Source organism: Candoia aspera, chromosome 1 (assembly GCF_035149785.1).
Source record: "Candoia aspera isolate rCanAsp1 chromosome 1, rCanAsp1.hap2, whole genome shotgun sequence".
NCBI lineage: Eukaryota > Metazoa > Chordata > Lepidosauria > Squamata > Boidae > Candoia > Candoia aspera.
In genome coordinates this window covers 218,264,713-218,292,374 of record NC_086153.1, presented here as the reverse complement: position 1 = coordinate 218,292,374, position 27,662 = coordinate 218,264,713, and the positions used below count along the sequence as shown (strand labels likewise).

At 40.2% G+C, this 27,662-nt stretch overlaps 1 protein-coding gene across 1 annotated transcript; it reads right to left on the bottom strand.

Moving 5' to 3' along the window:
• On the bottom strand, positions 1-26,148 carry HACD2 (3-hydroxyacyl-CoA dehydratase 2). Its single transcript, XM_063288783.1, has 7 exons — positions 25,953-26,148; positions 21,292-21,409; positions 20,387-20,405; positions 17,895-17,983; positions 4,133-4,254; positions 2,806-2,984; positions 1-234 (listed from the first exon to the last, which is right to left on the bottom strand). The coding sequence occupies exons 1-7, from the start codon at positions 26,102-26,104 to the stop codon at positions 152-154; spliced, it is 762 nt and encodes a 253-aa protein (XP_063144853.1). The 5' UTR covers positions 26,105-26,148; the 3' UTR covers positions 1-151.
• Between the last annotated feature and the right edge of the window lie 1,514 nt (positions 26,149-27,662).

Sequence of the window (27,662 nt, the reverse complement as noted above, 5' to 3'; positions counted from 1 at the left end):
TTTAGTAATCTTTTAGCAGTTGATCACTTATTTATTTTGACTTTCTCAAAATAATACTCTGTATTATTTATTAACTTGGATTGAGTATACATGTTTTGGTAGGTTTCTGTTTGCACACGTATGTGTGTATAGCTCTAAATAGAAGTTGGAGTTACTCAGATTTCTTGTGTTCTTCGGTAACAGAAAGTATTTTTCTTCTTTGATGTAGCATGTGAAAATACAGTTGAGGGAAGACTGAAAAACAGAATAGAATTATGTAATTAAAAGTCAGGAGTTTTATCTGTGCACATTTCAATTACTTTCATATAGTCAAAGTCTCCTACAAAAAGATACTGGTGTCTCAAAACATGTATTTTTGGTCTTTGCAAATATACTACAAAAAAAAAACCTACTCAGAAAATACTAGTTGGCTAAATGTTTATTTTTTCCTTTGAACACCTTTAATTTCAACATTCAATTTACTGAATTTTTTCTCTATGGCACACTGTACACTTAAAGTACAGATAATGCCTACTTAGTCCTAGTATACCCCCCCACAAAGTTATTTAGTTAATAAAACAAAACAAAGCAAAAATAAAACAACAGCTACTAACTTAAGTATTCAGAAATTAACCACTCTTTCGTTCCTCTGCTTCTTTTTCTTTCTATTATTCACTTTTCTTTGGGCACTGTAAATCTGACCTTTCAAACAATACAATAAGAATGGTGGCTGTCTGATAACATTTCTTCTCCTTCTTGTTAGTGTTGACTCCTGGCCACTAGCTGGACAAGTCCCTACAGTTTTCTTGGCAAGATTTTCAGAAGCAGTTTGCCCTTGCCTGCTTTGTATGTCTGAGAGTGTGGGACTGGCTCAAGGTCACCCAGCTGGCTTTGTGCCTAAAGTGGGACTAGAACTCACAGTCTCCTGCTTTCTAGCCTGGTACCTTAACCACTACTCCAAACTGGCTCTCTTCTTCTAGACACTGGAAGATATAGAAGATACTAGACATATCTTCTAGTAACAGCAAAATGAAATTTGCAGCTTTCATTGTTCAATCAGTGTACCAATTATTACTTTCCAGTTTTAGGCAAATTAGACACACTACTTGACAATGGGCTCATCCACATAGCTTCCTGGCCCTGGCTCTGAGATGGACTGCTTACTGCTTACTAAGGGCATATCCTCACAATGCAGTTCCAACCTTGGTGCCAAGCTGCTTTTGAAGCAGGCTGACTGGATTGAGGTGATTCAGCAGAAAAGTGATGTTCCAGAAGGAACAAGAACAAGATCTCCTATCATGGTGTCTGCAGCAACTGAAGGTTTTGTCAAAATGATAGAGCTGGTGTCATGGTATCACAAGCTTTACAAACTTGTGTGTGAAGTCATGATGCAAGTACAAAAGAGGTGTGGTTCCCACGAACACTCTAAGTCACATGGAAGAGCACGCTTTGGAGGGTCAGTGACCCGCTGGGCTTCAATTTATCCGCTGCAGGACTGCCCTTTCCTATCCAGTGCAGGGCTCCAAGCTTCCTTGGCCATTTCCTGTGGCTGCTAGAAAGGCTGGACACCTCTCTTCTGCAGCTTGTGTTTCCCTTCATTTGGCAGGGACATACTGATCCATCTCCTTTGTGGACAACGAAGAGCAGGTTTTCTCCTTGATCAGCTCTGTGCAGCCCATGGCTACATTCCACCCAGCCAATCTCAGGCACTGTGTAGCCTGTCCCCACCTCCCACAGCGCCAGTCTCTTGCTTTCCTTGGCTGCCCTCACTTATATTTATGTAAGTTATATTTATATTATATAACACGTGCGCGGATGGGGGCCGGGGAGGAAGAAACTCCTCTAACTAAAACTATAGGGAGAACAGTCTCGCAAAGGTGCTGTTTCTGGTGAACAACAGAAGATAGGAACTATCATTCCAAGGTTTATCTCCTAATTAGTTCAATAGTTATAATCAATATAACATTTTAAAGTCGATATTAGTTTTTATTTAACTTGATATTAACTCCACCGTACCAAGACGGCCCCAAGAGAGGGAGAGATTCTTGACACCAGCCAGAAATGGGTAATCAGAATCTCCTGCTGGACAGCACTGCCTTTAGCAGCAGCAGCAGCTAGCTCCTACTGGCCTCACCCTTGAGGTATGGGTTAAAATAATGCTGGGGGAGGGGGTCATTAGCTTTGAAAATGACATGCTTTCCTGCCTTCTCAATGATGGAAGGGAAAAACATTAATGGGGCTGTGAGAAAGAGCCCACTGTGAAACCTGTATATACCAGCTAAGGTGGGAAGCTGCTAGAATGAAATGCAGGAAAGAGGGGTTTAATGAAAAGTTTTGTATATTTAGCAAATATGTAGATTTTCCATACAGGACTGACAGTTCTGAGTTTTAGCAGATGATCGTCATCATAACAATTGCAGCAGAAGCACCCTCCATAAATAAAAGATCTGTACATTTAGGTTCACTGTCATAACCTTAAATGTAGAGAGCCCGGGTGGTATAATGGTTAAGGTGAAGAACTCAGTCTTGGGATACTGCGGTTCTAGTTCTAGCTGACCCACAGCCAGGGAAGCTTACTGGATGACTGGACCAGGCAGTGTGTCTATCACACGGGATCCTGATTGGGAAAAACGAGGAGGAAGAACCGTAGAACACGTCACTTTCAGCTCCTAGACGAAAGGTCTGAAAATAATCTTGCCAGGTTTTTTGCAAGCTTATTCTAGAATACCAAACACACAAATCTTTAACATCAAAAGACCACCAAAAGTTTTCAAATTGTTTTAGATACACACAAGGCAAGAAAAAATTAACTGAGTTTGCACTTACTTGGAATATAAGATACCATAACCAGGATCAGGAATGTGTAATAATCAAATGAGAAATTGTATTTGTTTGGTAAACTAATAGAAAATAAACCAGATCTCCTGACAAAGGGCAGAGCAGCATATATTGTGAGCAATTCTCCAGTAACTCCCATTGGATATAGTATGATGAACAAAGTATACCTACAAAACCAAAACAAATATTCACATAGGGATAAAAATCAGAGAAGCAATTCTAGGCATATTTATCAGGCCAAAATCCCAATGACCTAAAGATGTGCACATTTAATATCCAAATTAATATAAAATTGCTTATAACTGATTACTTATACCTTGTCTGGGGATAAAATATTCAAAGATAAATTTAATAAACTGCGATTTTCTCATTTCTAGGAACTTAGGCTGTAATCCAATATACATTTACTTAGGTAAAACCCCATTAAAAACAATGGGACCACCTAGACAAAACAAACAGAACTGCTTCGTAATATAAGTATAGATTGTTGCTTCAGTAGTATTCTGCAAAGGATTTCCTGGACATTTCCTTAATCAAAAATAGCAAGACAGTTGAAGGAGGAGACAAACAAAGAAAAATGGGAGAGAGAAGTATGAAGGCAAATGAAAGAATCATTTGACAGAGAAAAAAAATGAAAGGAAAAGGAGACAGTGTATAGGAAAGAGAGACATTGGTGGCCCTTGACAAACAGTTAACTATTTTGCAAAAAAGTATGGAATACCTTTAAACAGAAACAGCTTATAAATGATACTAACAGGCTATAGCCTTAGAAGCTGTACTTGTTACTAATTGTTACTGTTAAATAAAAATGTAATTCTTCATCATCAATTAGTTCTCTGAATATGAGAGACAGAATATTATGACACCCCCCACCCCGCAATGAAGGGGTGTGATCTAAATTAGGAAGCAACTGATTCCAATAACCAGCTGCAACTTCTCTTCTCCCCGCCAAGCATTCATGTACATGTCTCATTAAGCAAAACTGATCCAACCTTATTGTCTTTCTCCCCCCCCCCACTTGTTCAGTGCTGTCACAAGTTTGAATGGTCACTGAACGAGTGGTTGTAATCTGAGGACCACCTGTGAAGACACTCTGCCTCTGAGCTTGAAACTCTTGCAAAACATTTACAATATTCAAACATTTCACATCTGAAACCGCTTTTTCATGCTCAAAATAGGTGCTTCAAATTCCAAAAGTTTTCATGCCCCTACTAAGCCCTTTCCTTACATGAAAAGCCTGTTTCTCTCTTCCTCTCCTTCTTCACTGCGATACTGTTTCTTAAACTGGTAATTATCAATTATTTAATCACCTTACCTGGCCCACTTGATAAGATAAGGAAGGTGGTTTAGTAAACTAAAGGTGTAGAAAGAGTAACGGATGATCTCGGTGATCGTCCAGGCAACCACAAAAAGGAGGATGCTATCTTCGCTTTGCACCTATAAACGATAAATGCAGCTGCTGAGAGCCAAAAATAAATTATATATAATCTAAAATATCAAGCCGTCCTTATATTCTTCCACCCAAAGCAAATGCATCATTCCATATGAATCAGGCAGCATGAGGCTTAAGGATAACCATCATTCCGATGAGCTCAAGCTTTGCACATACAATCACACTGATTCATTATTCTTTATTTTTAAAAAGCCACCACAGTTCTCCCTCCAGAACTGACTACTTTATTCCATTCCAAAAAAACGAGTTAGAAAAGCAATTTTCATTGTCTATCTAAATATTTCTTCAGCAAAGGATCGTTACCTTGTCGTGGTGCTGGAGCTTGAGCACCTCAATGATGCCATGAGCTAAACCGTGAAGGGCCACCCAAGATGGGAAGGTCATGACAGAGAGGTCAGACTAAATGCGATCCCTGGGGAAGGTAATGGCAACCCACCCCAGTATTCTTGCCGTGAAAACTAAATGGATCAGTACAACCAGAGATATGTCGGTATACCATCGGAAGGTGAGACCCCCAGGTCGGAAGATGGTCAAAATGCTACTGGGGAGGAACAGAGGATGAGCTCAACTAGCCCCAGACGTGATGACGCAGCTAGCTCAAAGCCGAAAGGACGGCTAGCGGCCGACGGTGCTGGTGGTGAACGGCGAATCCGATGTTCTAAGGATCAACACACCATTGGAACCTGGAATGTCAGATCTATGAGCCAGGGCAAATTGGATGTGGTTATTGGTGAGATGTCAAGATTAAAGATAGACATTCTGGGCGTCAGTGAACTGAAATGGACTGGAATGGGCCACTTCACATCAAATGACCACCAGATCTACTACTGTGGACAAGAGGACCACAGAAGAAATGGAGTAGCCTTCATAATTAATAGTAAAGTGGCTAAAGCAGTGCTTGGATACAACCCAAAAAATGACAGAATGATCTCAATTCGAATTCAGGGCAAGCCATCTAACATCACAGTGATCCAAATATACGCCCCAACCACAAATGCTGAAGAAGCTGAAGTAGAGCAGTTCTATGAGGATCTGCAGCACCTACTGGACAACACGCCTAAAAGAGATGTTATTTTCATCACAGGAGACTGGAATGCTAAGGTGGGCAGTCAAATGACACCTCGAATTACAGGTAAGTATGGCCTGGGAGAACAAAATGAAGCAGGACATAGGCTGATAGAATTTTGCCAAGACAATTCACTCTGCATAACAAACACTCTCTTCCAACAACCTAAGAGACGGCTTTATACATGGACTTCACCAGATGGACAACACCGAAATCAGATTGATTACATCCTTTGCAGCCAAAGGTGGCGGACATCTGTACAGTCGGTAAAAACAAGGCCTGGAGCTGACTGTAGTTCAGATCACGAACTTCTTCTTGCACAATTTAGGATCAGACTAAAGAGATTAGGGAAGACCCACAGATCAGCTAGATATGAGCTCACTAATATTCCTAAGGAATATGCAGTGGAGGTGAAGAATAGATTTAAGGGACTGGACTTAGTAGATAGGGTCCCGGAAGAACTCTGGACAGAAGTTGGCAGCATTGTTCAGGAGGCAGCAACAAAATACATCCCAAAGAAAGAGAAAACCAAGAAGGCAAAATGGCTGTCTGCTGAGACACTAGAAGTAGCCCAAGAAAGAAGGAAAGCAAAAGGCAACAGTGATAGGGGGAGATATGCCCAATTAAATGCAAAATTCCAGAGGTTAGCCAGAAGAGATAAGGAATTATTTTTAAACAAGCAATGCGCGGAAGTGGAAGAAGACAATAGAATAGGAAGGACAAGAGACCTCTTCCAGAAAATTAGAAACATCGGAGGTAAATTCCAGGCAAAAATGGTTATGATCAAAAACAAAGATGGCAAGGACCTAACAGAAGAAGAAGAGATCAAGAAGAGGTGGCAAGAATATACGGAAGACCTGTATAGGAAGGATAACAATATCGGGGATAGCTTTGACGGTGTGGTCAGTGAGCTAGAGCCAGACATCCTGAAGAGTGAGGTTGAATGGGCCTTAAGAAGCATTGCTAATAACAAGGCAACAGGAGACGACGGCATCCCAGCTGAACTGTTCAAAATCTTGCAAGATGATGCTGTCAAGGTAATGCATGCTATATGCCAGCAAATTTGGAAAACACAAGAATGGCCATCAGACTGGAAAAAATCAACTTATATCCCCATACCAAAAAAGGGAAACACTAAAGAATGTTCAAACTATCGAACAGTGGCACTCATTTCACATGCCAGTAAGGTAATGCTCAAGATCCTGCAAGGTAGACTTCAGCAGTTCATGGAGCGAGAATTGCCAGATGTACAAGCTGGGTTTAGAAAAGGCAGAGGAACTAGAGACCAAATTGCCAATATCCGCTGGATAATGGAAAAAGCCAGGGAGTTTCAGAAAAACATCTATTTCTGTTTTATTGACTATTCTAAAGCCTTTGACTGTGTGGACCATAACAAATTGTGGCACGTTCTTAGTGGTATGGGGATACCAAGTCATCTTGTATGCCTCCTGAAGAATCTGTATAACGACCAAGTAGCAACAGTAAGAACAGACCACGGAACAACAGACTGGTTTAAGATTGGGAAAGGAGTACGGCAGGGCTGTATCCTCTCACCCTACCTATTCAACTTGTACGCAGAACACATCATGCGACAAGCTGGCCTTGAGGAATCCAAGGCTGGAGTTAAAATCTCTGGAAGAAACATTAACAATCTCAGATATGCAGATGATACCACTTTGATGGCTGAAAGCGAAGAGGAACTGAGGAGCCTTATGATGAAGGTGAAAGAAGAAAGTGCAAAAGCTGGTTTGCAGCTAAACCTCAAAAAAACCAAGATTATGGCAACCAGCTTGATCGATAACTGGCAAATAGAGGGAGAAAATGTAGAAGCAGTGAAAGACTTTGTATTCCTAGGTGCGAAGATTACTGCAGATGCTGACTGCAGTCAGGAAATCAGAAGACGCTTAATCCTTGGAAGAAGAGCAATGACAAATCTCGATAAAATAGTTAAGAGCAGAGACATCACACTGACAACAAAGGTCCGCATAGTTAAAGCAATGGTGTTCCCCGTAGTAACATATGGCTGCGAGAGCTGGACCATAAGGAAGGCTGAGAGAAGGAAGATAGATGCTTTTGAACTGTGGTGTTGGAGGAAAATTCTGAGAGTGCCTTGGACTGCAAGAAGATCAAACCAGTCCATCCTCCAGGAAATAAAGCCAGACTGCTCACTTGAGGGAATGATATTAAAGGCCAAACTGAAATACTTTGGCCACATAATGAGAAGACAGGACACCCTGGAGAAGATGCTGATGCTAGGGAGAGTGGAAGGCAAAAGGAAGAGGGGCCGACCAAGGGCAAGGTGGATGGATGATATTCTAGAGGTGACGGAATTGTCCCTGAGGGAGCTGGGGATGTTGACGACCGACAGGAAGCTCTGGCGTGGGCTGGTCCATGAAGTCACGAAGAGTCGGAAGCGACTAAACGAATAAACAACAACAAAAAAACATCTAAATATTTAAAAAAAGAGCTCAAGACAGACCACTCAATTACTTTTTTCAATCCATACATATAACCAGAATGGTCCAAGTCATATGACACTTTTTAAAAAGTATTTATGACCAGATTCTCACCTATGACTACTTTGGAAAAAAAGTTCTCTTTAGCAGCCATTGTTTTATTTATTTATTTTTGCTATTTATAGACCACTCAGTTCCAAAAACATTCTGAGTGACTTATCATAACGTAAGAGTAAAATGGAAAAAATTAAAAGAAAACTCCTCCAAATTTAATAATGATCAGTTTCCTTGCCATTGACACACTGAGGAAAACAGTTCTAATACAGGCAGTCCTCATTTAGCAACCACAATTGAGACCAAGAACTTGGTCATTAAACAAAGCAGTCACTAAGTGAAACTACGACTGTGCTTATGATCTTACTTTAGCTTTCCTTTGCTTTACAGACCTGCAAAGGTTGTAAATGTGAGGACTGGTCATAAAGTTACTTTTCATCACTGTCATAATGTAACAGTTGCTAAACGAGGCAGTTGCTGAATGAGGAATACCTATAGTAACTAACTACTCAAATATGCACGGCAGAACAATTCCCTTGTCCGATCAGGATCTGAAAACTGTTTCACCCTAAACCAGAAAACAGTCAGCTCCAGGTTTTGAGGAAGTACATGAAGAACATGAGGAAATAAGAACAGGTTTCTATATTTCTCAGATTTTGGCCATTCCAAACTGTACAGAATTAGTCTACAATCGGTGCATAGTCTTTATCACAGTTACTGATACTTCTGATACTACATCATTACTTCTCTAATGATGACCACCAACATGCTTACAGACATCTCCCTTGGTGCTCACTAGGCCTACTACTTCATTCTACTTCTTAATTTTTTAAAAGATTGATTTTTTAAAAAGTAATATAAGAGCTATACGCTGTAATGCAAAGCACACACCCTCACAATTAAAATTAATTTCAAAAAGGTTCATCAATTTGACAGTGCACACATAGGTATTCTTGAAAAGTAAAAATTGTGAGATCTGTAACCTTGTATTTCATCTGGAAATGTGCCACCCTGCTCAGAAAAAAGGCAAATGTAAACCGGGGATTGATAAAGAGGGCTAGAGAGGGTGGCAAGAAGTACACACATCAGTCTGCCTACTGGAGAATGATCTTCATCCACCGTGAGACCCATTTCTGAATGGACGACCCTTCTATGGTAGCCTTTTCTCTGACCATCTATGACATGCTCCCAAAAGATAAAATTACACCAATGGCTCCCAAAAGGTGGAGATTGGGAGATTTTGGTACTCATGTGACAGTAATGTCATAAGGATTGCAGAATAAAGGCTCCTTCCTGTGCTACCACAATAATGAGAAGTCCTGCCCACCTGGAAGGAGACTAAATTTTGTTTACTTTCCACAGCTGAGTTTTCTACACCTGCTAGCCTGAAGCTTTCTCACATGACCACAACACCAAGCTGTTATGGCTCCCATACCATTAGGGCAGCAAATGCATTGGGCTCTTACTTCTGTAAAATGTAAAATAGTTGTTTTGTTTACAACCTGGTAGTCCTAAGTGCAAAACCGATGCAAATACAAACAGTTTTGCTAGACAATACATACTGCAATGTTTCCTATTCTTTATATCCCTCCCGTTTTATGATCAGAGAAGTGGTAAGTACAAACCATACATTGCTGGAAGGTAAATTAAATGAAAACATAGGGCTCTTTCCTTTACCACATTTGGGGTAAGGAACTTTTCCCCTTATATATCCTACAATATTCTGTCTATATAGAGAGCATGACAGAAGGGAGGCAGCATTTAACTTCCACTTTTACTGTCAGTGTAATAATTTATTATGCTACTGTTTAAAAGCATAAAGTTGTTTCTTCAAAGGGGTACTGCCAGCTTAAATTGTTCTATACTATAATTTCATAAATGTCCTGTTTTTGTAGAAGCAGACATTTTAATTAAGAATTTAATATTTTCTCTTTCTCTACTGTCTCTTGAATAGCATGATTGGAGCTGCCAGGCATATGCTAATTTTACACCCAACCCACTTTTGAAGTGGTAGTTTTAAACTGATTTTGCCTTCCCCAACTATCAACACTGAAACAGAATCTTTAGTGATTAATTATATTCTTTTGCACCTTCATTTTTTAAGCAACATCTTAGTACTATGTATTTTAATTTTAGAAAATTGAAAATGTTACACAAATGAGTCTTTGCTTTTCAAATATGAACTTTCTGTTATTAATCTAAAGTGAAATAATTAAAAGACAGCAAATGCAGCAGAAGGAAGGAGTCTATGTAACACATTGTAAAGAAAGTATTCAAAATCTGGGTGACTTCAGATGAATGCAGCTCCTAGCAATACCAGTCAAAAAGATACCGTGCAGCCATTCTATCTTTGCTTCCTTAACAGATTTTCTATAGTAAGAAAGCAGAGAAACAGTAGGTGAATAAAAGGAAGGTTCAGGTGGAAAATATTCTTAAGAGCCCCTGTAAAACTTTCTATTAGAGGCAATTGCACAATAAAAGCTTTATCTGGAATCTATTTCTGTCTTGTCTTAACTTATAGAAAAGGATAAAGATTAGGAGAATGTTACATCTTTGGACCAGAGATCAGTGACATTTTCTGTCTTTGGGGAATTACCGCACACTTGCATGCAGTGGCTCAGGTGTAAAAAAAAACCCAAGAACTGGTTGTTTATCTGTAAATGTGATTCTTCAAATTATCATCTGTGACTTCACATATATTGTATCTGTGTCTGTGTAATAACCTATCCAGAATGTTCCACAGTCTAGGAAATCAGGAAAGGAATTGGATCCTGTCCCACAATGTATGTTAAGTAAAGGCAGAACTGTTGCCATTTCTCTGTTTTGAGGACTTGCTGCAGTTGCATGCGTGAACATATTGCATAGTGACAGTCCTCTGCAGGGAGGAAAGGGGGGGTTGTATGAACTTACAGGTCACCACTTGAAGAAACATGGTGGTGTCTGTGATTCACACACGAGTGATCAGCAAGCTAATCTACCAGAAAGAAGGGGACAGCTAGGATAATAGTTGAAAAAAAAATGTGAGCCTTGCCAATTGCATCTTGATGAGACAGAAGACTCAACTGATAATGCCAAATTAATTAGGAAGGCTGAAACTAGGAGACTGACAGATCTTGGACAAAAGGGTGCCCTCAAAAAGGCTGCTAAGCCCACGTACATTGATGCTTAGAAGTCTGTGAACCTGTCTGAATTTTCAATAGTTCTGCATAAATATGACCTAAAACATGATCTGTTTTCCACAAAAGCCTAAATCTAGATAAAGAGTACCCAACTAAACAAATGAGTAAAAACATTATACTTGTTCATTTATTTAATGAGGAAAATGATCCAAAGCTACATATCTGTGTGTGGCAAAGTATGTGAGCCTCTAGGATTATTAGTTCATTTGAAGGAGGAATTAGAGTCAGGTGTATCAGTCAATGGGATGATAATCAGGTGTGAGTGTGGGAGGACCTGCCTTATTCAAAGAACAGAATTCTGGGTATTCACTATCAAAGTCTGATCTTCACAACACAGGTATGTGGAAGTGTGTCATGGCTTGAACAAAGGAGATTCCTGAGGACCTCTGAAAAACAGTTACTGATGCTCACCAGACTGGAAAAGGTTATAAAACTATTCCCAAAGAGTCTGGACTCTACCAGTCCACTGTCAAGCAGATTGTGTACAAAAGGAGGCAATTCAACACCACTGTTATCCTTCCCAGGAGTGGTCAACCAACCAAGATCACACCAAGAACAAGGCATGTAATACTTTGGGAGGTCTCAAAGAACCCAGTATAACCTTTAAGAAACTAAAGGTCTCTCTTGCACTGGTCAACATCAGTGTTCATGAGACCACCATCAAAAGAACAGTGAACAATAATGGTGTACATGGTAGGGTTGCAAGGAGAAAGCCACTACTCTCCAAAAAGAACATTGCTGCCCATCTACAGTTTGCAAAAGACCATGTGGATAAGTCAGAAGGCTATTGGAAGAATATTCTGTGGATGGATGAGACCAAAATAGAACTTTTTGGCTTGAGTGAAAAGTGTCATGTTTGGTAAAAGGCAAACACTGCATTTCAGCATAAGAACTTTATCCCATTTGTGAAACACAGTGGTGGCAGTATCATGGCTTTGCTGCCTCTGGACCAGGATGGCTTGCCATCATTGATGGAACTATGAATGCTGAATTGTACCAGCAAATTCTACAGGAAAATGTCAGGGTATCTGTCCGTGAACTGAAGCTCAAGACAAAGTGGGTCATGCAGCAAGACAACGACCCAAAACACCCCAGATGTATGACCAAAGATATGTTAAAGCATAAGAATGTTAATGTTCTGGAAAGGCCAAGTCTAAATCCTGACCTTAATCCCACAGAAACGTGGTGGAAGTATCTGAAGTGGGCAGTTCATGTGGGGAAACCCACCAACATTTCTGAGTTAAAGCTGTTCTGTATGGAGGAATGGGCTAAAATTCCTCCAAGCCAATGTGCAGGACTGATCAACACTTATCGGAAATGTTTAGCTGAGTTACTGCTGCCCAAGAGGGGTACCCCTGTTACTTTTGCCACACAAAAATACGTAGCTTTGAATCATTTTCGTCAATAATAAATGAACAAATATAATGTTTTTGACTCATTTGTTTAATTGAGTCCTCTTTATCTGGTTTTAGGACTTGTGTGGAGAATAGATCACATTTTAGGTCATATTTATGCAGAAATATTGAAAATTCAAAAGGAATCACAAACTTTTAAGCACCATTGTAAATGGCCTTGAACATCCACAGTCACTCAGCTAGATCAAAGAAGAGATTAATAGTTGCCATCATTCTTTTTTAAAACATTGAAATGAAACTGAAGTACCTTGCTTTGTGCTAACATAGGACATGAACAAGTGCAGATTCTTTAAAAAAGGATATGATACTGCTGACACAAAATGCAACAGACTTCCTAATGTCAAGGGCATGAAGAAACCACTCAGGGAGAGCTGTAGAGTATTAAACATCTGTGGGAAGAAATCAGTTCTTGATGTAGATGAAACTCTGACACTGCTTTATGCAATAAGGAAACAACTGGTCACTTTGTCCATATTTAAAAAAATCAAACAAGAGTTGTTTCAACAGAAGGAACAAGGTTCACTGGTACTGTATGTTATTCCAACATAGAGAGAAGGTAAGGTACCAACAGGCTTGAAAATTTTGTTATTGTATTCTGCTTTGCTTCAGGAGCCTGCCTGAATATCTTCCAAATATAATCTTGTTTCCCAGGGATTTAGGGAATGTTTCAGCCCTCTTTGCTTATGTAATGGTTCTCAAGGTTGTCTCACCGACTCTCAGAAAATACTTATTCTAGGAGCTTGATCACACAGCTCTCCCTCTGAAATACAGTGGACATTTGGGGAGCAGAATTTATAGCTGGCTTGTCTCACCAAATCATTGGGATAGTAAAGAATAAGGTGGATGGAGGGATGAATTGAGGGAGGAACAGTATTGCTTGGTACCAACACAATAGGGCTGATGAGGTGTTTGTTCTAAGGTAAAAATCTGACAATGCAGACAAGACTCCAATACATGGACTTTACCAAGGCAGAGAAGACAAATGAAATGCCTTTGAGATAGATGGGATCTTACCTCCACAGTTCTGCTGCTTTCTGAAAACAGTTCTCTATGAAAGAATAGCCCAAATGATGTCACCCAAGTAGCCAAGTGGTAACTTTTGAATAAAGAATAACGCTTTTAGAACAATTTCATTGCCGGAGAAGAACACTCAGTGATGGTACCACTGTGATGGTCAGAAGAATACTCTGCTCTAAAGTAATCAACAGTTACTGCTGTTGCACATGGCATCGCTGTTAACAATACAAAAAGAAACTGACAAAAAATTCAGTTCACGGGGACACCCACATTTTCAGAAATGATATGTAAATTAACAGATTACAGGTCCTAATTTCTTGCAGTATTAAATACATCAATTATAGCATCATTACATCAACTTTGCATTGTGCAGGGAGGAGAGATTTAACTTTCCTGCCATAATCTTAATTGAAATCCCTCACATTGCTAGTAATTACCGAAAAAAAGCTTTTATTTGCACTTAAAACTTCCCCTCTGTGCTATTAAATTTTTAAAAACTTCATACAACACTACAGACAGTACATTTCATATCATATGTATTAGACTCTTATTATTATAGGATAATTTTGTTAAAGGAGTACATCTTATGTTACCTACTGCCATCTACTGGGCATGTGCCACTGACAAGAATAATGAACTAAACAATGGATACTTAAAACAGCCTAATGACTGGAAAACCAGTCATTTCAGCATCATTCAAAACTAATAAGAGTATCAGAGCTATTAGAAATAATTAATGCTATTACACTGACAAATAACTCACAGCTTAAAATGAAACAGCCATCCCACCAAGCACAACCAATAGCTAGCTTTGTCTCTCTCTTACCCCAGATTACAAATATCTTTTCTTTCAAAAATAGTCATAAGTAGGGAATTTGTTCTTTACTGTTGTCAGAATAACGAAAAACAATAAATCTATCAAACCTTAAACTTTATTTATTTATTTTACTTATTTCTATCCCATCTTAATCAAAAAGTCACCTGGCAGCTTACACAAATCAATTAAAACATCCACAATACAAATGTCACTGTAAGAACAATAAAACAGTACCCACCAAACATAAGAAGGAAAACAATAAAAATAGTAGTTAAAAACAACATGATAAAATCAGGGGAAGGGTCTCCGAAACAACTGTCTTTAGTAGCTTCCAAAACATCAACTAGGAGGGGGTTAGACTGATCTCTACTGGGAGGCTGTCACAGAAAGGCAGAGCCTTCCTGCTCTGTCCCCCAAAAATGTATGATGAATAACAATTTCTTCCTTTTTATCTGACCAGTCAGGCCAGTACTGGTTGGAGTAGGCAATCTTGCAGGTATCTGGGCACCAAGCCATATAGGGCTTTATAGGTTAAAATCAGCACCTTAAATTGTACCTGGAAAACTACTGGCAAAACTGGTCTTATTTGCTTATGACACTGGGAGCCATTAAGTATGCAGGCTGCTGCATTTTGGACCAACTGTGGTTTCCAAGAAATCTCTAGCATTATAGTAGTCCAACCCAATTGGGTGGTGATGAGGGTATAAGCTATATCCAGGCCCTCCTGCTCCAGGTAGGGTCACAAATGGCACATGAGCTGGAGCCATGAGTCCAGAAGGACCCTAAGTTGTGAACTTGCTCCCTGATAGGTTGTGCTTGCTCATCAAGTAACAACTCTGGTGGTGATAAAGAACCTTGATGTATCAACACCAACTCTGACTTACCAGGGTTCAACTTCAGTCTATTCCCATCCAGATTCTGTCAGCTCTTCCAGGCAAACCAGACAGGAAAAACAACCAGATGAGTCTGAAAGTACCAATCTCCCACCATCCTTTTTACCACCTGATCAGTTAGGGTAGATCCTTTCTAAGTTTCCTCCTCTGTCCATTACACAGTTGTGGGCTCCTCCCCCTTTTATTTGATCGCTTCCTAGGCAGCAACTCCCCACTCCCCCATCTTCCAAGGTCATTCTCACATTCTATTACAGACCCTGACAGCCTCCAGGCACTGGGAAATGTTAACAGCATTTCTCTCTCAATTGATACCAAACCCCAAACCATCAGATGATCTCTTCCAACAGCTTCATACAGATTTCAAATAGCAGGGGACAGAGGAGTGACCCCTAGAGCACCCACACATCAAGGGCCACTGAGCCAACCTCTCATCTCCCACCAGCGGATGGAAGGAAGAAGAAGAACTGAGGAAGAAGAAAAACCATTGCAAACAACATGCCCTATTCCAGACATCTGCAGACAGTCCAATAAGATACCATGGTTGAAGATATCAAAAACTGCTGACAGGTTCAAAATGAGCAGGAGGGATGCACTACCCCCATCCAAGTCTTGACAGAGGTAATCTAAGAGAGTGACCAATGCTGCCTCCATACCAAACCTGAACCAGTGCCCTGAATGAAAAGGTCCAGATGATCTACTTCATCAAGGGTGCTGTCAACTTGTTCAGCTCAATAACCTCCCCAACAAAATCTCATCAATAATCCGTATTAATTAGAGACAATAATCTTAGCACTGCAAACTATCAACATGCGCAGCTATGATTGGAAGTTTTTATCAGTAACATCTGAACGGGAGACTTACTTCATCTGCTTTTGAGTCTTTCAGCAATACCAAGTGATTTTTTTTCCTAAGCAGATAAGTTGTAAAGGCTAGATTACAGCTAGACTAAATCTGTAAAATCTCTGTCCTATTTTTAAAAATCATAAGGTCCTTTGGGTTCATTCTGCCCTATGAATCATAAATTGCCCATCAAACTAATACCCAGAAAGCTAATGACATATTACTGTTCATAGTAAGAGCTTTACAGTATTGGAAACTAAGCTTTTCTCCCCCAACTAAACATCATGAGAATGTAAAGATCTGAAAGTTAAGCAATGCCTGACACTTCAAGAAAACAAAATATAATCAAGCCTGATTAGCTACTATGTAATACCCTTGAATGCTGGCACATTGCCTTAATCTGGCATGACATAAACTTTTGGCTCTATTTCACATGTCTGCTTGCCAATACTGATTTAAAGGGCAATCACACCAGGCACAGCTATCTTTGAATCACTTTTATCTTCGCTAGTGAAATGTAAGAAAGTAGGATTTAAATTAAACCTTGGTAGTTTTTCTCGAATTTCAAGTTTAAAAGAAAAAAAAAAAACAGGACAAGTTAACAATGTTATCATCTCAGTAATAAGAGCAAGCACATTCTTCAAACATCACTGTACTCATGCAATTAATATTAGGAGCTAAAGATTAGAAAGCCCTACAAGGAAACATTAAGAACAATCTGCTATCCTATCTTTGAGACCAAAACAAATAATCCCTTCATTAGACTGACAAAACATAAATTAAGATAGCTTTGTCTTGTTTGAAAATTATACTCAAGAGAAATCTGAACAAAATTATTAAGTGTCTCTCACTAAAGGACTTGAAAAACACCTCGAAGATTTAAGCAAGAGCTGAAACAACACTCTTCATGCATCCACATGTATCTTACAAAATCCTCAACAGCTGAACTTGTTCATAGAACTCAGGTGTGTAGACAGCCTTTCAAAAAAAAAAAAAAAAAGAAGTATTTTCATAAGAATGCAAGTAACTATTTTTTCAAGGAAAATAGTATTTATGTGCCTTTCAACTAGCCCGGGCTGCTTAGGTAGTCAATCAATTAGATTAAATTCTACATCTATAACAGCTAAAGTTTTAATTTTGGATGTTGATGTTCTACAGTCTAGTTCTTACTATGCTATAGTTAAGATATTACAATTATTTCGAATTATATGTTTAAGTTGTATTAGTACTAGAATAGTGTATTCCAATGGTATCTACATCAAATCTGCTTGAGGTTTTGAAAAACAGATCCCCTCTCAATTCTTCAGGCAGACTTGCAATTCCTTTGAGCCAAAAAGGGCAACAAAAGTGCTACTTAGAAATTGTAAACTTGTTTACATAAAAAGATATTTATTTATTAATAAAAGGTTTTTTATTGTGAGCTGCCCAGAGTCGCTTAGACAAGATGGGAAGCCATGTAAATCGAATAAATAATAACTTGGGGTTATGTAAAACTGGACACAGTGACAGCCCAATGAAACCTAAGTATAAAATGTAACTATTCATGGGAATGTTGATTGTTTTGACCTTTCCAAATAATGAGCTGGATAGTAAGACGCCCAGTTCTCTGCAAGCTTACTAAATCTCACTTGAGGTCTACTAAATGGCAACAAGAAAATGGCTACCAAAAAGTAATAGAAACAAGCAATTTATTTTAAGTTGCATGCCCAAGGTGTTGAAAGTACAATGTTAAACAGCAACAGAAGAATTGATTTCTTTACTGCACATCATATTCTATATACACATTTGATACCAGCAAAATAGATTATATAGTGATGTCCACAGAGAACACAGCAGGCTCATGATAAAAGAATAGAAAACTCATAAAATAGTCCAATTTTAACTTACCTCTTTTACACTGTGGGTTATAGCCCATGTCAGAAAAACTCTTGACATGATTTGGAAAGCAGTCAGGACAACAGAAGAAGGAACAATCCCTGTAAAGACAATTTAGGTTTGATACATATCCTCAGCTACTAAGCTAATCACCCCCCACTCCTTATAGTAACCTGATTTGGAAAGGGACAGTGTTGTGAAAATAATTTTAATGTTTTTAATATTAATAGATTGTTAAATATTCTTTTATTGGTTTCAAAATTTTCCTCATGGCTGAATTTTGGAGCAGACAATGGAGACCCAAGGTTTGCTATGGCTTGACCTTGTAATGTGCCAAACTATGATTTTCATGTGATAAAACTGATAAACACATGCCTAGTTTCCCTTCTGACTATCAGATGCCAGAGATAAAATAACAGAGGGTATTATGTCCCACATAACATACTTGTATGAGATTCCTAGATGCTGGTGCCAAGAACAGAAGAAAACAATCACCCAGTTAAGACAATTACAAGAACAGCATTATCAAATGACATTTTTTGCTCAACACCTAACTCTTGTTTCTGAAATAGCACTTATCTCAGATAGTAAAGGGACAATATCAGATCTGAATAAATGACTAGTGAATGTTCAACTGCCTTTGACTGATGAAGGAACTATGGTTTTCCCCCCAGTAATTTTATTTTCATGACACCAATACAATGACTGTTTAGGGGACTATAATTAAAATTCAAACACTTCTACTGAAATGCCTGAATAACATTAACTAATTAATAACTCTAGAAAAGGCAATACACGAATGCTTTTCATGTATAAAACTCATGTTTTTCTATAAATCAATACAATTTAAGACTAGTAAAGTGATATCAGTTCTTATCTGTAGACTGTATTTCTCTCCATCAACATAATCAAATTTTGCTTTAGACTTTGTCGTTAGTTATTAGATACATATGTACAGATAGTTCATTTTTGTATTGATGATGATGATGATAATAAATTTAACTTTACTGGCTGCCCAACTCCATAATCATAATGGAGCTATAATAATGCTTTCCAGAATCTATGCAGTTGGGTTTGACTCCCACTCTTTCAGTGGTTATGGAATCGGTAAACATGCATCTCTTTCTCCAGGATTTTAACGGTTGGATGATTTTAGTATTTATTCTACTGTTGTTTTTTATCTATATTTTTAACTTTTTCAATTTCTTTGTTATTTTCAATTTTCTTAGCTGCCTTGAGAGCTCACCAGAGCAGAAGATGGGATATAAACCAAACAAAAGTATAACATATACAAGATACTGGGTAAATATATTATCCAATCTCCTCTGCCATGACCAAGGAGACCTTTTCCCCCACTTGGGTGGTATGATTGCCTTACTAGAGATTGGAAAAGTGTTGAACCCACTAAGGGATGCATCTTCAGAACAGGATAGGGAAGAAGTAGAGCCAGAACCATCGATGGCAGCAGTCTCCTTGCTGGATATTCCAGCAGTACTAGAGCCAGCAACCCCGCTCCGACTTTGACGGACCCCACAAGTTCACAGGGCCCCTCATCTGTTTCCCCTAACAGCAACTCAGACGTTCAGCCACTTGGCCTGAGGCAGAGGTGCTTCATGAAGATCCAGGCCAGAGAACTGAACTGCAGAGATCCAGAGGCTGGCCAAAAGGCATGAGAGTGCTAAGAGGAGAGCAGACTACTACCCAATGAGTCTCAGCTGTGGACTGGGTGGAGGTTCAGCCTGGCTTATTGACTGAACTCCTTCCCTTTGGACAATGATGAGGACAACTTAGTTAAAATCCAGCTCTTGTCTGTGAATATCCTGACCCTGAGTCTTCCTTCTCCTCTGGATTTACCACCTTACTGGTCTCAATCCCTGTTTGGCTGTTTGACCCAGGAGAATGACCTACCCTCAGAGGTCCTGCAAAAGGACTTTTTGCCCCACCTAGCTGCAGTAAAGCCTAAGCTTGCTTATTTCTGCCCTGTGGCAGAAGAAATAGTGTGTTCATTTAAAAGGGGGAAAAAAAGGGGGGGGGATCACTTTGGCTTTCCTGTAATAAGGCCAGAAGAACAGAAGATTGGACCAAATTTTCAACTTGGAAGTAAACTGCTCCAAAATGCTGCATTTTATTTTCGCAAACTTTAATCTTCATACCCAACAGCTACTACATAAGCAGTATGAAGAAGAATTAGGCCAATATTTTATTATTAAATAGTTATCACCATGACAATGGCTATATCTCTATGCGAGCAATAAATATAACACCTTGAAACAAATTCTTTTGTTAGTCTGAACATGTAATACTTACTTCTGAGAAAACAGTTGTACATTTGCATGTTCAATGCTACTTTTAAAAACAGAAACAAGAAAAACCAAATGCTGAGAAATTGGACATATACCATGCAGTATATAGCTGCTATTCCTTTAAATGACTGAGCAGAGGATACTAGCAGAATTCCCTCCTTGCCTTCCAAAATGGAGATATTAAATATTTTAAAAACTTACCTATTGCGCAGTGCAGGATCTAAAAAAAGAGTCAAAAATAATTAAGACTTCTGACATTTGTAACACTTTTTTCTTATTTCAACAGCATCTTATATTATGACTAAGAACATTGTTTTTAAATAGCATTGCCACCAGCCATTTTTGTCATAATGAGCATCTCTCATCTGTTCAGTAATAATTTTGTGCAACTTTCATCTGTTCAATGGCTAAATTTCTCATCTACAATTCTGCTGTGTTGGGAAGCCACCTTTCAGAAAGCTAGCTGTTATTAGAGGAAGACTGCCTTTTATCTCTGTTAAATTGCTGGGACTCTCAAATATTCATTCTTCGTTGGGAGCGTTCATCAGAAAATGGGATCAGAGTATCTTCCATGAAATAAAGCAATCTCTTCTCTGTGTGCATTACTGGAAAGAGAAGTGAGTGACAAGTGGGAAGATGTGGCAGCTATGTGAATTACTGTTGAGATATCAGAATCACCTTTAAAAAGAATTTAATTTTCTCAGGTCAGATGAACTCGCTCACTATAGATTTCTTCTCTTCTTTATACAGTAATGGAAAAGCATGAAGGGTCTCTAATTTGACACTTTTACCCATTATGTAAAATGCCTAAAGTTTAATTTCAAAGAAAACATGTTCACTTGAAAATAGTAATTCCATGGTTTGTCACTTGAAAATAGTAATTCCATGGTTTGTCAATCTTTCTTTGTTGAAACTGATATTATTATGCCTGTTATTCTATCAAATAAAAATGGATTTTTCTTCATTTGATAGAAATCTTGACTTGCAAACAGTTCATGCATTTAAAAGGGATGGTAATGAATCCAGCATTACAGAACAGGACCTAGCTGAAATGCCTAGGGTGTGAAGTAACACTGAGAAAGACACTTTCCCTGTGATACACCTACCTCAAGCAAAGCTCCAGTCTGGAAGAATTTCAAAGGCTTCTCTATTGAATGATAGAGATTGTGGTAGCTACCCTTTGCAAGGTATGCTCTAACTAAACCAACTGCTATAACAAGCCACCTAGAAGGAAAAGAGATAGAAACACACTGTGATGTTAATGGTTTTGACTCAGAGAGGCGTCTATTGTCAACACAGGCCAAACTAAATGGCATTAACCTTTTTTTCTTTAAATGCCAGCATTCTCCATAACCCATGCCACAGATACTATGAAATTATTTTAAGAGCAAAAGAATATGGGGAAAAACTTCTTAAAATTGTGCTTCCTCCTTACATAAGAACTTCGTAAAATAAGGTATTCAGCATTATATTCCACTGAGATAGAAATATACTTTACCAGTCTGGTTGCTGAGAAAATTGTAGATTACAGTCTTAACAGTTACAATTGCACAGCTAAAAATGAGCTTCTTTCAAATATTTTAAATGGTAGTAAACAGCACCTGTATTAACTGCAGATCAGGAATAAAACTGAGTCTAAAGCCATTTAGTTTTGATCAACTGATGATTGTTCCCTCACTTTTCAAACACAGAGCTGTCATACTAAGCTTGACAATGTCATGCAATGTTGTATGAAGAGTGGAATGCAATATTAAGTGTCTCCAAAGAAATGAAGCACAGGTTCATGCCATCAAGTAAACTATAGTACTACTTCTTTACTAGCTACTCTTTACTAGGACCCAGTAGATCCAATGAGACTTACCAAGTAACTATATATGCTTCAAGGGCTTATATTCTTAGAAATAAAGTTGGTGTTATGCATTGTTTTACAGCATGTCAGCCTTTTGGTAAAAACAAAACAAAACAAAATGAAACAAAACAGGTAGGACCTGGAAACAAATGGGTGTCTGCAGGCATAACCTTATCAATGGGCACTACACCAGGACCCCTCCTATACTGTTCATTTAAAATTACTATGTGAATTATTTAGCAACTTCATAATGAACCAACCTAGTCACACCCATGGATTATTTATGGCAATGCATGGAAATTTAGGAGGCATGAAATTGTGCTGGCTTTAGTCCAGCTTTCTTCAACTTGGAACTTGAGTTTACAGCAGACTGTATTCAGCTGATGTTGGGGAGTTTAATTCTACCTCTTTAGCCTACTTACTACTTTGTGATATCAATATAAAATTGCTAGAGGAAGCTATCCTATCCAGTATCACTAATGTGTTACTGAGCCTCGTGTGATGCAGAGTGGTAGGTGGCAGTATTGCAACTGAAACTCTCCCCATGACCCAAGTTTGATCCCAGCGGAAGCTGGATTCTTGGGTAGCCAGCTCAGGTCGATTCAGCCTTCCATCCTTCCAAGGTCAGTAAAATGAGTACCCAGCTTGCTGGGGAAGGTGACGACTGGGGAAGGCAATGGCAAACCACCCTGCTCTATAGTCCACCAAGAAAACATTGCGAAAGGATCGGACATGACTCGGTGCTTGCACAGGGGACCTTTCATCTTCCACTTTCACAATGTGTTACTGAAACACAGCTTTACCGTTAACAAACATCTACTAATCCCCGGGAAATTGCAGAGCTCTAGAAGTTTGGAGACAGTTTTGGGATGGATGAAAATGAACAAACTGAAACTTAATACAGACAAGGCAGAAACTGTTGATGGGGAAATAAATTCTAGCCAGAGTTGTTCACCCAGTTCTGAATGGTGTTTATTTTATTTATTTATTATTCAAATTTAATTACTGCCCATCTCCCCCAAGAGAGGGACTCTGGGCGGTTTACAATAAAATCAAACTCCAAACATAAACATTAAAATCTCATAAAACCAGAAACATCACAATTATTATAAAATGCAATAAATAAATATAAAATCCAAGAGGGTATAAAATCCAAGCTGGTGGGAGGGACTCTAGGCTGCGAGCCACCCCCAAGAATGGTTGTTCACTTTCCCACCCCAGGCAAGACGGCAGAACCAAGTCTTCAGGGCCTTCTGGAAGGTCAGGAGTGAAGGGGCCTGCCTCACCTCTGGGGGCAAGAGAGTGTTGCACTCTCTTTGAAAGTTCTAGGTCATCATTGGTAGGTCTTGTTCTATCTATCAATCAATCACATTTTGCCACAGCCCATCTCCCCCAAAGAGAGGGACTCTGGGTGGTTTACAATAAAACTAGCACATTAAAACAATAACCACAAATAACATTTAAAATATACATACAATTACCAGATATAAATATAAAAATAAAAATAAAATCTAAGTGGCCATAAGAGATCAGTGAGGAGAGCTCTAAGGCGCCAGCTACCCCCAGGAATAACTACTCCCCTTCCCACCCCAAGTGAGATGGCAGAGCCAAGTCTTCAGGTTCTTCTGGAAGGCCGGGAGCGAAGGGCCTGCCTCACCTTCAGGGGCAGAATGTTCCAGAGGGCGGGAGCCACTGCAGAGAAAGCCTGCTTCCTGGATCCTGCCAAACGGAATTCTCTTACAGACGGGGTTCGTAACATGCCCTCTCTGCATGACCGGGTGGGGCGAGTCAATGTTATGGGAATGAGACGGTCCCTCAGGTAACCTGGATCCATGCCATGTAGGGCTTTAAAGGTAATAACCAACACCTTGAATTGGACCTGGAAGCAAACTGGTACCCAATGCAGCTTGCGTAGCAATGGTATCACCTGTGCTGATCTTGGGGCACCAAGAATTGCGTGCACAGCCACATTCTGGACCAGCTGAAGCTTCCAGATACTCTTCAAGGGTAGCCCCGTGTAGAGCGCATTGCAATAGTCTATATGGGAGATGACCAGGGCATGAGTGACTGTTCGGAGGGCTTGCAGGAATCACCAGAATTGTGGAAGTCACATGAGAGCTGGAATTAGGTCAGGAGGTCACTAAGGTGCTCGCAGACATTTCCTTTTAAGTACCTCTGGCCTACAGTTATAAAGGCCTACAGTTATAAACTGTCCATGAAGCTTCATGTTCTACCTTCTTTTACATATTGCTTAAATAAACTGAATGGAAAACTGGCATGCTGAAAAATAAAGTACTGGCTTGTAGATTTATCTTTACTTACAACAATTTCTGCATTGGCATTTTTATAAAATATGGGAGCAACTGCAGTCCCAGACTTTGAAATATGTCCACCTACCCAGAAAATAAGGCAAAGGTAATCAGATAAAGGATGAAAGGAAAGAGCCTGAGGAGAATGATTGCTCAAGATCAAGTTTTCTCACTCTCATTCTTTCTCCAAAAACTCCCACTTAGTTTTTGTCCTGTGTATTACATGCATGGACTAGCAGGGCAACAGCATTAATTGAGAAACAGCATCTGCAGTTCCTCACCACATGCAAATAAATTATGCTTTAGTTCAAACTAAATATAAGTTCTAAAATACCAATGATCATTGAGTATCCTTTTGGCTGTTCTCTTTCTTTATATAGTGATAAGGTGATATGATCCAAAAAGTGGTTGCAAATGATGTTGGTTATGCTGAAAGACAGCCCACTGGCATCCAGAATGGACATAAAGAGTTCAAAAACCAACCCACACACACTTTACATATTCCAAATGTTTTTTTCCACATGCATGCTCAATCCTGGCACCCTAGTGTTGCATGTACTGTTGTAACACAGAAATCTGTAATTCACCCCAAACATATCAGATTCCAACTGTTGTTTTATTATGATTAGAGTCCAATAATCATTTGCATAGTGAAATTCTATAGGCAAACAAAGAACTGCATTTTAACAGTCAAACATGCCACATGCATATTTTATATTATTAAAGTGATGTTTTAAGAAAGGTGGTGGATGAAATATCCCCAATCAATTTAAGGAGCTAAAAAAAAGGTATTCCCCAGATAATCCAAAACATCATCAGAATTTCTTCGGAAAATGCCCAGTGCTCATCAGCACAATGCTATACCGGAGACTTCAAATGATTCCGCCCCCCACCCCCCAAAAATCAGGTGCACTTACAGTTATTTCCAGCTTTGTTACTATAAAAACCTCCTAATCTCTCTACTTTTTCCCACCGACCAAAGGTGTGTTTTTTCTAATAATAGTTTTATCCCTAACAGCTGATTTTTGTATTTCTAACATGAGAATTGTTTATGGCTCGCCGGAGATACAAGCTGAAACGCTCACAGCACCTAATAAAGCCATAATCCGAACGCTTCAGCCTCCATGATCTCCTCCGAGAACTAAATGCACACTCGAGACTTTCGACATCCAATACTACCGCAAAAAAACATTATGATACCCGACGAAGCTCTTTGGGGAAGCGAAAGCTTGCATATTGTCGGGTGACCTTTGACTTCTCCCAAGAAAAGTATTTCCTGCTAAAACACCATGCAGGGGTCCTTGGTGTTGAGCCCAGATCTACGAAAAGGATCCGAAAGGCAAGGAGCGCTTGCTTATATGCGTCTCTATCCTTTGCCCGGGTAAAGGAAGAGGCACGTTCAAAAGAGCGACCCTTTCGCGAGAGCAAAGGCTCAGCCCTTATACCGAGGGAAGGGAAGCCAGAGAAGCCCCCGGAGGCAGAGCGGCTCCTGGTTTCCATCAGAAGCAACGGCCCAACCCGGCCCAACACACGCCCTCCTTCCGCGCACCGAAGCCGAGCCCTTCCTCGCGCCCACCCTCCCGCCAAGGGGGCGCCGGCGCTCGCTCACCCAGCTGTCATAACCACGTTGTAGATGACCAGATAGGCCGTCGCTAAGGCGCCAGGGCCTTTCCGCCGCCGGCCGCCGGCCTGCGGGCTCCTGCTCCCGGAGCGGCTCTCTGGCTGGCGGCCGCTCCCACTGCAGCTCCCGGAGGTCGCCATAGCTCCGCTTCACCTGCTTCCCCGCGCAAGGAGGGCGCGAGCTGTGCACGCGAGGCGGGGCTTGAGCAAGACAGCCGCCCAGGCTGGCCTCGCCTTCTGCGGCGTCACGCGGCTCGCCCGGGCCCGTGGGGGAGAGCCGCCGCCAGGGGTGGGAGGAAGACCGGCCGCTGATTTCCCCCCCGGGGCTGCTGCTGGCCGTGGCCAGAGGCTGAGGGGGTCCAGCGGAAGCCTCCACGAAGAGCGCAGCGTCGCCAGCCGCAGCAGCGCCGTAAATCCGGAGCTACTCGGGGCAGCCTTAGGCGCTTGCCAGGCTTTTCCGCGGCGTGCATTTTGGCTGGCTCAGCAAACAGTATTCTTCACCCCAGCCTGACTTGGATTCGTCCCTTCTAACGACCTTTCTGGAGTTCATCTTCGGGCCGTATCTGGTGGACCGGGCGTACCAATCAAGCCTCAACCAGATCCGAGACAAAAAAAAATGGTGTTTTAGAACAGCCTTCCTCAGGAGGGGTAGGCAAGATTTCAATTTGGAGTTCTTAATTCCTCCAGACAGCATGTGGAATGAGGATGATGGGACTTGAAGCCTAAGACAGTACATTGACTGGGTAGTTTTGGGCTACTGTAATCTTCAGATCCTGAATATGAAGACTTCCATGGCTTATCGGAGGTGTTCGACTGATTTACTGAAAAGCCAGCCATTTTACACAGCACTATAAACTACACTACCTCCAAGATGCATTGCAGTGTATCTGTGGCCAAACCCACACTCCTGTGATTATCTCTCTTGTATGTATGTGTTGTTTAACATATCTGACTGGCTTTTATATTTTCTCCATGTGCTGGGTAACTGCCACCCTTTTGCAGTACTGTATAATGCATGAATGATTTTCTGAAAGGACACTCGGGGCTGGGTTCATGCATCCTGCTAAACAGAAGCCAAGCATGCCTCATTATGGCTTAGCATAATTATGAACAAGCCAATGATTAACAATTGAGCTAGGCTATGATTTGTTGAATAAGCCCCAATTGGCAGGGATCATGGGATATGCCAAAGTGAGCCACAAACGACTTGAGACCTTGGATGGATTCTCATTGCACTAAGCATTAATGGGTTGGGTTTCCTGCTACTGTCTTTCAGAATGACCAGATTTACCATGGGGAGAGGGAGAGATTAGTAGGGCCATGGCCTCCTAACTTCAGAAAGGTGGGGGGGAGGAGGGTTGATTATACAAATTATACACTCCTAGTTTTCCTGCTAGAAGAAATTTGAGCTCAAATCCTGGGGACTATGGGGACACCTTTCTGTAGTTTTCTTAATGACAATTATGAAAGTGGTTTGCTATGGCTTCTTTCAGGATTTTTATTTTTACTTCCTAGTCCAATATCCTTAATGGAGTTAATGGGATTTGGAGTCCATCTCTTACATGTACTGTATCATCCTAGGAAAGTTTGAGTAAGCATAAAATAAGGAGAGCTCCTGCAAGTCAGTCTAACACAAGACCTTATCATTTCCCTGGAATTTCATCTGTAATCATATGACAGCTAGATTCAGAATGTACTG